The sequence below is a fragment of the Lepus europaeus genome, chromosome 19, assembly GCF_033115175.1.
Source record: "Lepus europaeus isolate LE1 chromosome 19, mLepTim1.pri, whole genome shotgun sequence".
NCBI lineage: Eukaryota > Metazoa > Chordata > Mammalia > Lagomorpha > Leporidae > Lepus > Lepus europaeus.
In genome coordinates, this window is record NC_084845.1 from 70,329,763 (window position 1) to 70,345,722 (window position 15,960).

At 66.8% G+C, this 15,960-nt stretch overlaps 2 protein-coding genes across 2 annotated transcripts; both read left to right on the forward strand.

The window, feature by feature from the left end:
* Window positions 1–3,632: 3,632 nt before the first annotated feature.
* FOXC2 (forkhead box C2) lies at window positions 3,633–5,208 on the forward strand. Its single transcript, XM_062177394.1, has one exon. It carries the CDS (start codon window positions 3,633–3,635, stop codon window positions 5,169–5,171), a length of 1,539 nt encoding a protein of 512 aa, XP_062033378.1. The 3' UTR covers window positions 5,172–5,208.
* An 8,147-nt stretch (window positions 5,209–13,355) lies between these two features.
* On the forward strand, window positions 13,356–14,303 carry FOXL1 (forkhead box L1). Its single transcript, XM_062176048.1, has one exon. The coding sequence runs from the start codon at window positions 13,356–13,358 to the stop codon at window positions 14,301–14,303; it is 948 nt and encodes a 315-aa protein (XP_062032032.1).
* Window positions 14,304–15,960: the final 1,657 nt, after the last annotated feature.

The window sequence follows — 15,960 nt, forward strand, 5'->3', positions numbered from 1 at the left end:
AGGGCGCGAGCGCCGGGGGTGGCACCGCAGGTGCGGCCGCAGGACGCGGGCTGGGAGCGGAGGTGCGGGCGGCTCGGACACCTCCGGGGCTGGTGCCGGGCGCGGCCTTTCCCGCCCTGGGCCGGGATGCTCTGGAGGGTGCGGCGCCTGCGGGACCCGCCGGCCCGGCTGTGGGCGTCTCCGGGCTGAGGTCCCCTGGGCCAGCGTGGGGGCGGCGGCCCGGCCGGTGCCCCGACCCCGAGGGGCAGCGGGAGCCCTGGGGGCGAGGGAGCGCGGGCGGGAGAGCAGAGGCGGGCGAAGTCTGTCCTGTTCCAGCCGGCCCGCAGGCGCAGGTGCGGCCCCGGGCAGGTCCTGGGCCCCTGCCCCCCGCGCTCGCGGGAGCGCAGGTGCAGCGGGCGCGTTTCCCAGGGGTGGGCGGCACTTCCGGCTCCCCCGCAGCTTCGAGGGCCTTTCTGCGCCCCCCAGGTCTCCGCAGAGCTCTGGGAAGCGCCGTGTTCATGCAGGCGACCCGCTGCGCCCGGTTCGCTTCCTCACACCTGGGATTTTGGAGGCGCAGTGCCTGCGGTGCGATGCCGAGGCGCGGCCGCGAGGGGGCAGCACCTCCCCGGCTACCGGGCGCGCTCCGGTCGGCCCGCGGTTCCCGCACCGACCTGCAGGTGGCGCGCCGCCTCCAGGTGTGACTGCCCGCGGAGCGAGGGCGCAGGGAGCACCTGGGCTGGCTTGCTGGTCGCGTCGCTGGTGGTACCGGGGACCCCCGGGGCTCCCGACGACAAGGGCTGGGGAGTGGGGGCCGAGGAGGGGCGGCCAGCCAGGAACGAGCAGGTGAGAGCCAGGGTGGGAGACGCGGGCCCCCGCCCGGGGGTGTGCACGGCGCTGCTCTGAACCTGCGGGAGCACCCCCCCCCCCCCCCCCCCCGAGCAGCAGAAACCCGGCTCTGGTCCCCCGCGCTGGCGGGGGTGGGGACAGGCCGCCACGGGCGTGGGCTGCACTCGCAGGAAGAGTGCTGGCTTGGTCTGAATTCCTCGTTTCCTCTGCTTGTCTTTCCCCCATGCTGTTATAAAGACATTTAACACACACGTGTATGCACACACGCACACGCACCCGTGAGCACACGCACATGCACCCGGGAGCACACACACATGCACCCGGGAGCACACACATGTATGCACACACGCACATGTACCCGTGAGCACACACATGTACCCGTGAGCACGCACACATGTACCCGTGAGCACGCACGCACATGCATGAACAGAGTAACTGGTGCTCCTCCGGGAAGCCTGCAGCCTGGCCGTGTTTCTGGATCAGCAGTTCCCATTTCCGGAAAATCCTGGGTCGCCCCGCGCACTGCAGGGGGAGGCACCTTGTCGGGAGCTGTATTTTTCTGAGGATGAATGTGAACATACAGGCGGTGGTAGAGAGAACACAGGGGCGGTGGGCGGCTGCATCGTGCTTTGTTGCAGAGAGGGAGAGAGAGAGAGAGAGGAAGGAGAGAGAGACACAGAGGAGAGGCAGAGAGATGGGGGAGGAGAGAGATAGGGAGAGAGAGGAGGGAGAGAGATGGGGGAGAGACACAGAGAGAGGAGAGACAGAGAGAGGAGAGACAGACAGGAGGGAGAGAGAGAAACAGAGACAGAGAGAGGAGGGAGAGACACAGAGGAGGGAGAGAGACAGAGAGACAGGAGGGAGAGAGAGACAGAAACAGAGAGAGAGGAGGGAGAGAGACACAGAGGAGGGAGAGAGGAGCGAGTTGGAGAACGCGCGCAGAATCCGGTGGAAACGCAGGTGGACTCGGATATTCGAGCCGCGGGAGCCTGTCTAGTTTGCTTGTGATTTTGCATTTCCCAGGAGACCAGGAAAGCGCGCAGGAATTTTCCGTTCTCTTTCCGGTAGTGAACGCGACCCCCCTGGCGCCTCCCCTTCACCCCCCACCCCACGGCTAAGCGTGCGCGGTGCGCTTCCCCGCGCGGGTCGCTGCGGCGGCAGACCGGGGAGCCGAGCTGAACTCCCGCACCGGCCGGGCCCGCCGAGCCCTTCCAGGGGCGGGGACCCCGCTCCGGGGAAACAGGCTGAGGGCGCTCCGAACGCCCGAGGTGCCGGAGGAATAAGGAGTCCGCGTCTACACGGGGTCCGCGGGAGAGCTGCGGCGGGCGGGGAGCGCCGACCGCTCCCGGTCAGGGCCAGGGCGCAACTCGCGGAGCCCAGCGAATCAAGAGGAAAATCGCCAAGCCCCCTGGGGAAGTCCCCGGGGGTCCGCGCCAGGCGCAGTGGGCAGGGTCTGCCCGCGGGGTGGGCGTGAGCGGCCGGCGCGTCCCGGGTCGAAGCCCCCGCGGAGAACGGGCTCGGGTCTGCTCCAGGGCGGGAGCGCCCGAGCTCTGCTGGGGCCCGGGGAGTCGCTGTCCGGCTCGGGTGTCCTGGGGTCACGAGGGCTTCACACCTGGGAAGCGCGGGGAGACGGGAAGGCGGCGCTGGGCCCTTGCCCGCAGCCACGGAGCCGCGCCCCGCGGCACGGACGCTCTGCGCGGCTCAGGACGCGCGGGGTGGGGGGATCGAGGCCGCGGGCTCGGCTGCCCTCGCCGCCCGGACGGATTCGCCTTCCACGATCTACCTCTGGGAACCTGGGTTCCTGCGGCGGGTCCCGCGCCCGGGGCGCCCCGTGGATTGCGCACGGGACCGCACCCAGGAGGCCCGTCCCTGCGCGCTCGCCGGGGTCCGTTGCACCTGGGCCCCCACAAGCAGGCGGCCTGGGGATGCGTCACTGTCAGTGAGGAGTCCCGGCTCCTTTCAAGGTCTTGGGGGGAGACCTGTGGCCGCATCCCTCAATTCGACTCCACATTTCCAAGCTGGTTTTTTTACTTTATTTTTTGCGAAGGAACGTCGCCGTTCCGTTGGGGGCACGTGGGCCTATCAGCCGAAATGTGATAATGAGATAAATTTTTATCAAGATAAAAACTCTCTTTTTTAAAGAATCTTTTTTTTTTTCCGAGGCGATACCCAACTGCAGCCAAGTCTGGGGCTCGGGCTGGGTCTTAGAGCCGACGGATTCCGGCGCGCCTCGCCCCGATTGGCGCCAAGTCCTCAGCGCCGTCGCGGATTGGCCCAAAGTTCCCAGAGGGGGCGTGGCCTGCGGAAAGTAAAAACTCGCTTTCAGCAAGAAGGTTTTTGAAACTTTTCCCAATCCCTAAAAGGGACTTTGCCTCTTTTTTTTCCTTTTTTTTTTTTTTTTTTTTTTTTTTCGGGCTCGGCCGGGCAGCCACTCTGGACCCCGGCTCGCCGACCGCCCAGGACCGCCGATCCGCTGCGGGGCCGGGGGAGCCGCCTCCTGCGCTCCGCGCGCGGACCCCAGGGCCAGCCTCGGTGCCCTGCGCCCTCGGCCCGCGCCGGCCGCGAGCGAGCGGGCCGGGCCGGCGCTGCGGCCGCCCGGGGCGCGCCCTCCAGGATGCCGACTCGCCCAATCCGCTGAAAGGAGCCCCGGTACCGGGCCGCGCGCCGGCGCCTCCCGCGCCTCGCCCCGGAGGCGCCCAGGCTCGCGGGGCTGCCTCCGACCGCGCACCGGCTCCCGGCCTCGGCGCTCGCCCTCCGGGCCTCCCTCGCTCGGCGGCCGCAGCCCGTGCGCGCGGGCGGGGCGCAGCATGCAGGCGCGCTACTCCGTGCCGGACCCCAACGCGCTGGGAGTGGTGCCCTACTTGAGCGAGCAGAACTACTACCGGGCGGCGGGCAGCTACGGCGGCATGGCCAGCCCCATGGGCGTCTACTCGGGCCACCCGGAGCAGTACGGCGCGGGCATGGGCCGCTCCTACGCGCCCTACCACCACCACCAGCCCGCGGCGCCCAAGGACCTGGTGAAGCCGCCCTACAGCTACATCGCGCTCATCACCATGGCGATCCAGAACGCGCCGGAGAAGAAGATCACCCTGAACGGCATCTACCAGTTCATCATGGACCGCTTCCCCTTCTACCGGGACAACAAGCAGGGCTGGCAGAACAGCATCCGCCACAACCTCTCGCTCAACGAGTGCTTCGTCAAGGTGCCGCGCGACGACAAGAAGCCGGGCAAGGGCAGCTACTGGACGCTGGACCCGGACTCCTACAACATGTTCGAGAACGGCAGCTTCCTGCGGCGCCGGCGGCGCTTCAAGAAGAAGGACGTGCCCAAGGAGAAGGAGGACCGCTCCCGCCTCAAGGAGCCGCCCCCCGCGGCGGCCAAGGGCGCCCCGGCCGGGCCCCCGCCGGCCGAGGCACCCAAGGAGGCCGAGCAGAACGTGGTGGTCAAGAGCGAGGCGGCGTCGCCCGCGCTGCCGGTCATCACCAAGGTGGAGACGCTGAGCCCCGAGAGCGCGCTGCGGGGCAGCCCGCGCAGCGCGGCCTCCACGCCCGCCGGCTCGCCCGCGGGCTCGCTGCCCGAGCACCACGCAGCGGCGCCCAACGGGCTGCCCGGCTTCAGCGTTGAGAACATCATGACGCTGCGAACGTCGCCGCCGGGCGGCGAGCTGAGCCCCGCGGCCGGGCGCGCGGGCCTGGTGGTGCCGCCGCTGGCGCTGCCCTACGCGGCCGCGCCGCCCGCCGCCTACGGCCAGCCGTGCGCGCAGGGCCTGGAGGCCGGGGCCGCCGGGGGCTACCAGTGCAGCATGCGCGCCATGAGCCTGTACACCGGGGCCGAGCGGCCGGCGCACATGTGCGCCCCCGCCGCCCTGGACGAGGCCCTCTCGGACCACCCGGGCGGCCCCACGTCGCCCCTGAGCGCCCTCAACCTCGCCGCCGGCCAGGAGGGCGCGCTCGCGGCCGCGGGCCACCACCACCAGCACCAGCACCAGCACCACCCGCACCACGGCCACCACCACCCGCAGGCGCCGGGGCCGCCGCCGCCGCCGGCTCAGCAGCCGCAGCCGCAGCCGGCGCCGCAGCCCGGGGCCGCCGCGGCCCAGGCCACCTCCTGGTACCTCAACCACGGCGGGGACCTGAACCACCTCCCGGGCCACGCGTTCGCGACCCAGCCGCAGACTTTCCCCAACGTGCGGGAGATGTTCGGCTCCCACCGGCTGGGAATGGAGAACGCGACCCTCGGGGAGCCCCAGGCGAGCGGCAGCGCGAGCTGTCAGCTGCCCTACAGGTCCACGCCGACCCTCTACCGCCACGCAGCCCCCTACTCCTACGACTGCACCAAGTACTGACCTGCCCCGGCCTGCCCCCGCCGCCCCCAGGTCCTAACCCCTTAACGCGGCTCCGGAACAAAAACGCGACCCGACGCGGAGGGAGCGCGCGCGCCAGCCCTCGGCCCGCCGCGAAGCGTGCAGGTAACTTCCGCCCGCGCCCCGGGCCCGGCCCGGGGGTCCCAGGAGGCCCCCGGCAGTGCGACGCGGCCCGCCGCCGCCACGCGCGCGCTGCTTTCACGCCCCCTCTCCCGCCCGCATGGCTGCGCCCTGCTCCACGCCGGGCCTCGGAAGTTAAGTTCTGGACCGAATGCCACCGCGGGCCACTGGCTGCTGACTCTCGGGGGAGACCCCTGTAGGGGCGTGGGGGCCCTGGCAGATCCCCTGTGTGCGGTGTGTCCTGGTGCGGCGCGCCCACCGCGCTGGCTGACGCGTGGGCTTGGAGTCGGCTCCTTGGTGGCGGCGGTGGTGTTCAGAGCCGTTAATATAATATTTAAAGTTACGTTCACTGGATAGTGCTGCCTCCCGCCCGGCCGTTTGTGACAAATCGAATTCTAGAAGCCCGTCCCCCACCCCGCTCCATTCGGAGCTGCAGGTCTTTTACAAAACAAGGAAATAATTTATTTGTTGTTGTGCTGGTGGTGGTGGAGAATAAGGAAGCATCGGATATTTTTACAGAGTGTCATGGTTGTGTATAGTAGATTCCACCCGAAAAGAGAAAAAAAATCTCTAGAACGCTTAGCTGCAGCCGTGTTTGTCGTGTGTGGCTTTCGCTGTATTTGCCTCAAAATAAACCCTGGTCTTTCTGCTCAGAGTTGACAGTGTGTGTGTGTTCTTGCTCTGAAAAAAGAAAAGCAAGGTGTGTCTGCAAACCCGCCGGTTTTGATTATCGTTGTTACAGGTGGGCATATGCAGACGTGAGGATGGCCGCAGGGCCGGGACGGCTCCCCTCTGGGCTTCCTAAGTGACAGAAGGGGCTTCGACTTAAAAACTCCCACCTGGGGCTTCTTTCCTGCCTGGATGCATTGGCGGCCCGGGCTGCCTGCAGGGTGAGCCGGACCCTCGCTGTAACGCGTTTTGTGAAATGCAAAAAAACATGCCAATTGTCAAAACAAACAGTGGCACTCCGTCCGGGTGACCAGCTGTCCCCAATTGAGGGGAGAGATAAGTGCTTCCCATTTGCCAGTGCAGCCCAGGGGGAGTCCTGATTTGCTTCCCTAACAGTGTGGACCATGGGCTGTTTCCCCAGAGCAGGAAGTGACCTGGGAGAAGGCCCACGGAGCGCCGGTGCTGTGGCCTTAAAGTTCTGCCCCATGGCGGTGGCTGGCGGCCGGGGCGGGGGTCTGTGTGGATTTCGGGCAGCTATACTCCCTCGGATTCCTACATCCTTAGCCCTATTGCAGTGAAAAAACCGTAAACTCCTTTGCTCTTCAGAAGTAGTTTATGTTGCTTTTGGAGTCCTGGGTTGATCGCCTTTGCGAGGTCGAGGTCGTAGATAGCGGGGAGATTACTTTCCTTTTCGGTTCTGATGTCTCGTCTCTCTTATTTCTGGTAGCGGCGTGGCCGCTGTGCAAGGCCGCTGGGGACTGCGACTTGTCTTTCTCCAGGTCTTGGACCTCCGACTTCCCTGCTGGGCTCTACGTGTGAATTTTGGGACCCAAGCCTCACCAATTCCCACCCCAGCAGGTGAGCTGAGGTTTTGGGTTTAACACGGCAGGCGACAGGCGCGAGGAGTTCGCTCCACGCAGCTGCGCTGGTGGTAACCCGGGCGGTGGTGGCTTCTAAAGGCCATTTTCTCTCTCTCCTGAGCCGGAACAGAATGAGGGGGTGTTAAAAAGCAGCACCCGCCTGACCCCACAGGGCGCATTCTTTCCATCGGCGTCCCCTTCCCGGAGCTGGCACTCGGCTCACTCTGTTTCGTAAGGTGCGGGAGCCGGCAAATTGCCTTCTCCCAGCCCGCGGGGCCGGGCCAGCTCTGCTCCCGGCTCCCCGGGCCCAGCCCCTGGCCCGCTTCTCCCGCTGACTCCAGGCCGCTCTCCGGAGCAGAGGCCTGCTGCTTCCCCACGTGTTTCCAAGAGGCCTCTCCAGAAGCCCAGCCTGAGCTGATCTGGAGCCCTGGTGCCCTGGTAATGAGAAGTCGGGAGAGACAGGGGGAGAGAAAGCAGAGAGAGGCGTGGGTGCAGTGGGGCAGCCACAGCCGGGGGCGTCGGCACCGTTAGGGAAGCTCTTGAGGTTGTGCGGTGTTCAGACACTAACGCGAGTGCGCCCCTACCCGACCCCGGCGGAAGCCAGGCGAAGGCGCCCTTCCATTTCTCTCGTGGGTAAAGCAGGGGATTGCATCTGGGGCTTTGTCCAGGCCTCCAGAGGCGAAGGAGTGGAGTCAGGCCCCGGCGCTTCGAAGGCCGAAGGCCGGCTCAGCCCGAGGCGGCGCAGACCCGGCGAGGCGCGCGGAAGCGCCGCCAAGTTCCGGCCTCCGTGCGCTGTGCCGGGAGGTGGGCTCGGGCCCCGACTTCTGCAGCTCCCTGCGCGGACCTCGGGCCTAGGGCTTGGGTGAGCGGTCCCCGAGCGCAAGGGGAAGATCCCGCAGAGCCAGGCCGTGAGCCGCACGCAGCCGACGCGCCCGCCAGGCTGCGTTCGCGGCTACCCGGCGCGCCGCTGCGGGCTGCGCACTGCACGCAGCCGCTCGGCGCCCCCTCCGTCAGCGGCCAGCGCGGTCCTTGGGAGGCCAGGGGGCTTTCAGGAAAAGGGGAAGGGGTAAAGAGGTCGAAGGTGGAAGGGCCGCAGGCGCTGGGGCGGCTCTGTGCTCTCAAACGCAGTTTGTACAATGCGGTGTCTGGTGACCACGTTCCTTCCAGACCCACTAAGCAGATAAGACTGGGCAGACTGCAAAGATTTTACAAATCCAATGAAAGCTATCCCGACCCCCGGCAGAGCCCGTCTGCGTGGAGCGACTCCTGCCTCCCGGGCTGGCCTTGGCTGGGTGGACTGCCACCCCATGCGGAGTCCGGATGCCCGGGGCCGCTGGGTATCGCTGGTATCCTGAGTCCCAGCGAGGCTGCCGCTGCAGTGGGCCCCTACCGCTGGCAAGCTTGGAAACACGGGAGGCTGCACCCACGCCCAGTCGAGGCTGGCAGCAAGAGGGGCCTGGGTGCCGCCATGCCCAGGACCCCCTGAGCACCAGCGGGGGTCTGTGGCCGGGCTGCCCTCCCTGGGCTGGCAGACCCACATTTCACGGTGACCTACAGCCCTGAATTGCCCCAGCCCTGGGCTACAAATTGGGCGAGCACAGTCCTGGCGTGAGTCCTTTGATCCGCAAACAGGGCCACCCGCACCTCCTCTCTGGGCACCGCCAGGGCTTCGGCGGCGTGGGCCCTTGCTTCTGCTGCCCTCCCCTGCTGGTGAGAAGTGAAGACAGGAGTTAGAGGGAGCAGAACACAACAGGGTCCTGGGAACTCCCGGGCTCGGCTCATAAATCTTTCGGGGGTCCATCACCTCCCCTGGTGCTGGCCTGGGGGTCCGGCCTGGGGGTCCGCTGCTCTCTGAGGGCGGTTTCCAGATCCCCGCAGAGAGGGGATTAACTCTGGGCTCCTCATCCCCACCCCCAAATCCCAAAGGGGGGCTGTGGGGGAGTTACTGCTACCGCAGCCCGGGGTGGGCACGCGTGGCTGCACGGGCAGAGCCACACTCCCACAGAAGGACTGTGGTCTCTGAGCCTGTGTGGGTCCCCGGGACTGCCCGCGCCTGTCTGGTGTGATGTCGGGGGCTGGGGAGGGGGCATAGGTGGAGGCAGGAGGCTCGGGAGGATTGGGATCTGGGGCCCGGTGCCGCTTTTTCAGGTGAGTGGGACGCTACGGGTCAGAACATCCCCAGGGCGAGCCCTCCCCTCCAGGGAGCGCCTCCCCACGCCGCATATCTGAGATGCTTCCTAGCGTTGCCAAGCCTTCCCTGCCTGCCGCATTCTTGCCTGGCCTCAGCTCGCCAAGGCGCTGGCGGAAGGAGGCGCGGCGGTTCCCGGGCAGCGTGGAAGGCTGGCAGCAGCCGCTGCGCCGGGGGACGCTGCCCCCTTCCCCTGAGCCAGGGCCCCCCGACTCTGAGGAGAGCAGAAAGCTGTGTCCTGGGTGGAGCCTGATCAGGAGTCTCTCCAGGTGCGAGGGTTTTCCCAAGGGCCAGGCTCAGGGCTTAGTCCTGAGGCTGTGTGCGTGTGAGCTTGAAATGGAGGGCTGCCCGGGGTGCCGCACCCAGGTCCCTTAGGGGGACGCAGTGGGTCGTGCTGGGAGGCTTCCGCCCTCCCGGGTTCCTGGTGCTCAGGGACCTCGGGTCTGTGCCCCTTGGCCGGGAGCTCGAGGAGGCCGGGGCTGGCCCGGCGGCTTTTACGGGTGGCTTTCCCAGCAGGCTTCCTGTCTGCGCCGAGGCACCGGCTCCCGGCCACAGTGGCTCCAGGCTCCGCTTGTCAAGTGAAAAAACAAAACCGCGAGGTTCACTGCGGAGAATTAAGGCGCCCAAGCCCGGGCCCAGCGCGTCCACGGCGCCGTTTCGCGGGGCTGGCCTGGCGAGCCGCGGGGAGGGAGGCATTGTCTGGGTTCACCGTGCACAGCCCGCACTGCCTTGGGTGGGGCAGGGCTGTGCCCCACTGTCTCTCCTTAGGGCCCTTCAGTCACAGCGGGGACCAGGTGAGCTATAAGTAAGTGAGCGCGTCATTTGGAAAATCCTGCGCGGGGCCCACGGCGTGAGCTGCCTGCCCAGCGGCCACTGCCTCCCTGTCCCTGCCCAGGCTGGCTTCACCTGCCCGCCTCCCCCAGCTCTGGAAACGCTCTGCTGTCTCTCACAGTGGGCGGGGGAGGGGGGGGAGGAGAGAACCTTCCGGATTTCAGCGGCTTGCAAACGATGACTCAGTTTCTAGAACTTTCATCTCCTCTCTGGAGGGCTGTTGCTCTGCTGCCCGGTGGGCACCGTCCTTGGAGGACACCTGTGTGGCTTCTGGCCCCTGTTCTGCCAACGACCTCCAGGGTCCTGGGACCACGTGGTTCTGCCCTCTGCAGACACCTGTGCCCCCCTCATGCCTGCCCTGCAGAGAGATGTGAGGGCGGGGAGAGAGCTCCCTGTTACAGCAGGATTGCTCTTCTGTCTCCGGACTCTTCCTCCCGGGAGACCAGAGTTAAGGGACCCGGCCTCGGTTTTCTGGTCTGCAGAATGGGAATGACGGATCTCCATTTCCAGGGTTGATGTGAGGGCGCAGCGTGCCTCGGGACAAGCCCAGCCCTTGGTGCCAGCGCCCCAGAGCCCTCGGGAAGCGTCACTGTCGTCATCCCCGTCCCTGGTGACCCGGCTCAGCCTCGCCTCGTTCCACCCCCACTCTTCTCCAAGGGCGCTGGCGGGGGCACGGCGCACACCTGCGCAGCTGTCTGCGTGGAACAGCACGCGGGTACGTGGAGAGCCGAGGCGCCCAGCAGTGAACAGCCTGCCTGCCTGTTGCATTCTGCTACCCAGAGAAGGGTAGGCGCTTGGCGGGCAGCGGGAGGAAGCCCCGCACCTCTCGCGTCCCCAGCGTCAGGGCGCAGCCCCGCCTCCCCGGAGGAGCGCACAGCCGCGTGCTCTCAGGCCTGGGAATGGGGCCGTCCGCCCCCGACCCACGCCGCGCCTGATTTCTGCTTGCCGCAGGGGGCACGAAACTGGTGCGCTGCGGCCGCGACGTGGAGCCCAGGGCTCCTGAACCCGAGCGGGAAACCTGCAGGGAGGGTCGGCCTGCGGCTGGGGCCGGGGGCGCTGCGCGGGTCGTCTCTCTCCCGGCCGCGGCCACCTGAGCTTCCGCACGGGGGCGCATCCGCCCCGGGCGCTCCAGCTCTGCCTCGCACTCCCCGGAAAGAGGGGGACCCGCCCCGGCTCGGAGCTCCGTGCCGCAGCGGCCGGCTCTTCAGCCGCGAGCCTGGGTTTATCCCGCGCCGGAGCCGGGCTGGGGCGGACGAACTTCGGTGAACGCGAGGCGCGGAGCGCGCGCCTCCAAGCCGCGGCCAGAACGCGGGTTTTTTCCTTTTTTCGTTCCTGTAGGCGCCCCGCCCACCAGGCGCGCGCGTCTCCGCCCGCGTCCAGCCCCTGTCCAGACTGGGCGGTGTTTATCGCGGTGCGGAGTCGGGATCCGCTGGGACAGCGCGCATTTCGGGAGAGGCAGGGTTGTGCGTGGCGGACCTAGGGGGCCCGGGAGCTCAGGAGGGGCCGCGGGGTGCGGGGAGGAGGAGGGTGCTGGGCCGTCGCAGAGGCTGGAGACCATCCAAACTCTAGCTTGTCGGGGGCGCGCGGTCGGGAGCTGGCGCGTGACCCCGGCAGCCCCGGGGCCCTGGGTTGCGAAGGCGCGGGCATGGGGCTTCTCTCCTCACCCCGGGGCTGAAAACGGAGCACGGGATCCTGAGGGGACGGCGCCCCGCCTCCCCTGGGCACTGGCCACCCCTGGGATCCAGGCCGGCCCGCCCAGGGATGCCAGGAGGTGTCCGGGGCCTGGCCTGGCGCTTCCCAGGCCATGCCTGCACCCAAACCGGTTTTTCCACCCTGCCTGCGCTTTCCTCTTGTACCTCCAACGCACCAGGTCCCCAGAGCGCTTTTGACTGGCGCGGCGGGTGGGCGGGGTCCTCGGGAACCCGGAACACCTGGGCCATTTTCCCGGAGTCTACACTTTGGAAGGGGCCGCTCCCGCCCTCCCGTGCTCCGTGCCCAGCCTGGGGTCTGCCTCGGTCGCGCCCCTCGGCCCCTCCCCAAAGGCGCGTGGGCTGTTGGTGCGCCCACCTGCGCTCTCAGCCCTCCCTCCTCTTTTTGGCATCGCCGCAGGGTTTACTCAATGAAACTTTAATTCGGTTATCCCAAGTGTTTTTTCCTTTACAACATACTCAGCGGAGGCCACAAACAGTTTGGACCGGTCACGCTGCGGGACAGCGGCGAGGAGAAGCCTCCTTCCTGTCGCCCCCATTCCAGAGTGGGGGCTCCGAGCCGCGGCCCAATGTAAAAGCGGCGGGGCGTTGGGGGGCGCGTCCACCCCAGGGTGGGCGGCGCGGGGAGAGCCGGCAGGCTTCCCGACGTTAATGTAATCACGGGCCAGCTGCGTGCACTTGCGAAGTTGTTATAACCCCTCTTGTTATAAACAGGAAAGCTCGGAGCAGAACGCGAGAGACCCGCGTGCGCAAACACCGGCGCTGCGCCCGGCCGCCGCCTCCCCCTTCTATGGCGCTCCTCGCCCGCGGCCTCGGGCCCACCAGAAGGACCTTCGTTTTGCCCCTGCTCTCCATCCGGGCTGACTTGGAAGCCTTCCGCCAAGGGGCTAGGGACCAGGTCCCCCAGTCCCTAAGCTGGACTCCCGGGTCCTCCGCTCTCTGCCTGGTCCGGGGAGTCCTGTTACTGGTGGTCCTGGTGGCGGTGGGGTCCTCCTGGACGCTGGTTCGCCGGGTTCTCCTCCAGGGAGGGTTGGCCCCCTCTGCACACACCCGAACCTCTGCTCTCAAATTGTTCAAGGATCCCCCCCCCCCCCCAGGAGAAGTGTGTTAGGACACCACATCTCTCAGGGAGGCTGGGACATGACAAGACCTTCTGTGGGCCGCGGGGGCGCTTTGAGGGGCTCCCCCAGGCCAGGGGCAAAACTCATCCCGGGTCTCCACCCCCGCCCTCCCCATCTCCTTCCTGGCCGCGCGGCACTGCTAGCAGCCACCGTGGTCCACATCCTGCCTCGCGGACTGTGTGTGCTTACAAGGGGTGGACGTGAAATTTCAAACATCAGATCAGTGCGTTTATATATTGGGTGCCCGGAAATTTTTCCAAATAAACACAGCTTGATTCAACTTGGGTGGGCGGACTTATCAACAGACTAATTCTATAAACAAATGAAGGAATAGCCCCGAAACGATTGGCTGGTATCAGACGGACTCGTGGAGGGAAACGCTTGGAGTTTTTCAGCAATGAAATTTTAATTAATGTGGGTGGGCTGAGAACACAACGACTGTTTATCATAGACAATTTATTTTCCAGCGCTAAGTCAACATATAATAGCAAACTTACAACAATTATTTAACGTTTTTAAAGCAATGAGGAAGGGACAGAGCGCCGAGCGGCCGGGGAGAGCAGCAGAGCGCAGGGCAGGCGCGCAGCGGGCTCCTGGGGCCGGCCCTGGCGGCGCGGGGCGCACTCCCTGAGCCGTCGCGGGGAGCGCAGCGCCGGCTCTCGGTCGACATGAGCCACCTCTTCGGTGCCCGGCTGCCTGCCCTGGCCGCCTCGCCCATGCTCTATCTGTACGGCCCCGGCCCCGACAGGCCCGGGCTGCCGCTGGCCCTCGCCCCCGCCGCTGCCCTGGCGGCCTCCGGCCGCGCGGAGCCCCCGCAGAAGCCGCCCTACAGCTACATCGCGCTCATCGCCATGGCGATCCAGGACGCGCCCGAGCAGAGGGTCACCCTGAACGGCATTTACCAGTTCATCATGGACCGCTTCCCCTTCTACCACGACAACCGCCAGGGCTGGCAGAACAGCATCCGCCACAACCTCTCGCTCAACGAGTGCTTCGTCAAGGTGCCCCGCGAGAAGGGGCGGCCGGGTAAGGGCAGCTACTGGACGCTGGACCCCCGCTGCCTGGACATGTTCGAGAACGGCAACTACCGGCGCCGGAAGAGGAAGCCCAAGCCTGGCCCCGGCGCCCCGGAGGCCAAGCGGGCCCGCGCGGAGACGCAGGGGCACAGCGCGGAGGAGGGGAGTGGGGCCGGGCCCCCGGGCCCCGCGACTCCGCGCCTCGGGGGAGCGCCCGCGCGCCCCGCGCCCCTCCCTGACGGCCCTGCTCCCGAAGCGCCCAGCCCCTGGCTGGGGCCGGAGGAGGACGCGGGCGACGGGGTCCGGGGCGCAGCGGCCGCGGCTGCCGGCCCGCCGGCGCGCCCCGCCTCCCGCAGCTCCGACAAGCCCAAGAGCTTCAGCATCGACAGCATCCTGGCGGGGCGGCAGGACCAGAAGCCGGCGGGAGGAGGCGACGGCCCCGGGGGCTCGCTTCTGGCCGCCGCCTCCGGCCTCCGCCCGCCCTTCAACGCGTCCCTGATGCTAGACCCGCACGTCCAGGGCGGCTTTTACCAGCTCGGGATCCCCGTGCTGTCCTACTTCCCGCTGCAGCTCCCCGAGGCGCTGCTGCGCTTCCCCTAGAGCGCACGGCGCCCCGCGCGCGCGGAGCCTCCCCGGAGCCGCGGGCGGGGACCGGCCCGGTCTTTGTAAAGTGACCGTCGCCGGGCCGCTGTGCGGGCTCGGGGAAGCGCGCCCCTGTCTTCGGACGTGGACCCAGCGCAGCACCTGGGAGCGGCTTCGGGAGACTTCAAAGACTCGGTCCCCGCGGAGACGCGAGTGTCCCATCCTGGACCTTAGGCCGGTCTGAGAGCGCAGCTTCACCGCCTGGGGACCGGCGGACACCCCGAGGGCTGGCCTCGCGGACCCAGTGAGGTGGTTTCCGCGGGGAGCCAGGATCTGGCCACCGCGCCAGCTCGGTTGTCACTGGGTGGCCCAGGCCTTGGCTCTGAGCCCGCCTGGGTGGTGGTGGGCTGCACCTGGGTTTGTCCCTGAAGTCCGGTTTTGGGGGCACCGGGGTGATCCCCGTTTTTCAGCCTCCCCGGGAGGTGAAGGGCCCTCCGACGATTTATTGCGGCCGGAGTGGAGGTGGAGGCAGAAAAGCTGCCCAGAGCAGTAACGTTTTTGTTTAAGTTGAGCATTTTTTTTTCCTCTTAATTTCTTTCTGGAGAGTGACAGTAACAGCTCCCCTCTCTCCCTAAGTACCTGACTGAGCTCGCCTTGGAGGGGCCCACACCCACGACTCGGTTAAACAAGTGCAGCACAGCGGGGTCCCCTCTTTCTGCTTTGGTGTTTAAGGGGTTCAGGGTTCCAGGGGGTGCGGGGAGGCTGGAGGGGGAGGGGTATGCCCCTGACCGCCAAGGGCTTTCCATTTCCACTTTTTTTTTTCAAGAAGCGCGTTTGTTTATTGCAACGTTTTCCATGATCACATAATGGAGGACTAATTTAATAAAAAAGTCGGGGAAACACACAGACAACTCCAGCGGATGCAGGAGAGCGAGGGAAGCTGCCCGTGTCTGCCCCGGGGCAGAGGGCTGGGGGGGGGGGGCTCCTCCAGACACAGGAGGCTCCGCGGAGCAGGGCGTCTCCCAGGCACCCCGGCTTCCTGTGCCCCCAGCCTGCAGTCTGCCTGGGGGCTGAAGTGAGACACCTTTTGGAGGGGGCTGGGCTCTGATGGGGGAGACCTTCTCCCTGCCAGGCTCAGCCCTGCCCTTAGCCACCTCCGACGGGATCCCACCGGGCCACGTGCAGATCCTGAAACCGGACTTCCTGGACCCCTAGGTCCCGTGTATTTTATCTGCTGTGGGAACAGCACGGAAGCCAGGATTTCTTGGACGTGGGCTGAGGGTGAGGGGGCTGCAAACACCTTTTAAGTACTTCCAGCTTGTTTGTCAATGGTGACAGCGGTCAAGTGAGCAGGAGGTGAGGGGCACAGAGCTGGCTGCCCCCAGGGCCGGCCTTGAAGCCTGCTGGAGCCTGCGCTGCCCGGGGGACGCCGACGAGACCCCTCGCGGAGGTCCAGCCCCCCTGTGACTCACAGGCTGCCAAGGCCTGTCGGAGATGCTGTCACCCCAGACGCTCAGCCCTGCGAATAAAGTTGTTTTCTCATTAGCCTCTCAGTGCCTGGTTCAGTGGATTACTGGGGGCGGGGGGTAAACAGTGTGATAGGGAAGGTGGAACCTGGGTTAAGCTGGAGAAGCAAGTGAGCCTCCAGGGGGCTCTGGCTTGGGAGGGGCGGATG

What these genes read in the sequence shown, in the direction of transcription:
- FOXC2 (XM_062177394.1), top strand. Translation starts at nt 3,633, where the DNA reads ATGCAGGCGCGCTACTCCGTGCCGGACCCCAACGCGCTGGGAGTGGTG.
- FOXL1 (XM_062176048.1), top strand. Translation starts at nt 13,356, where the DNA reads ATGAGCCACCTCTTCGGTGCCCGGCTGCCTGCCCTGGCCGCCTCGCCC.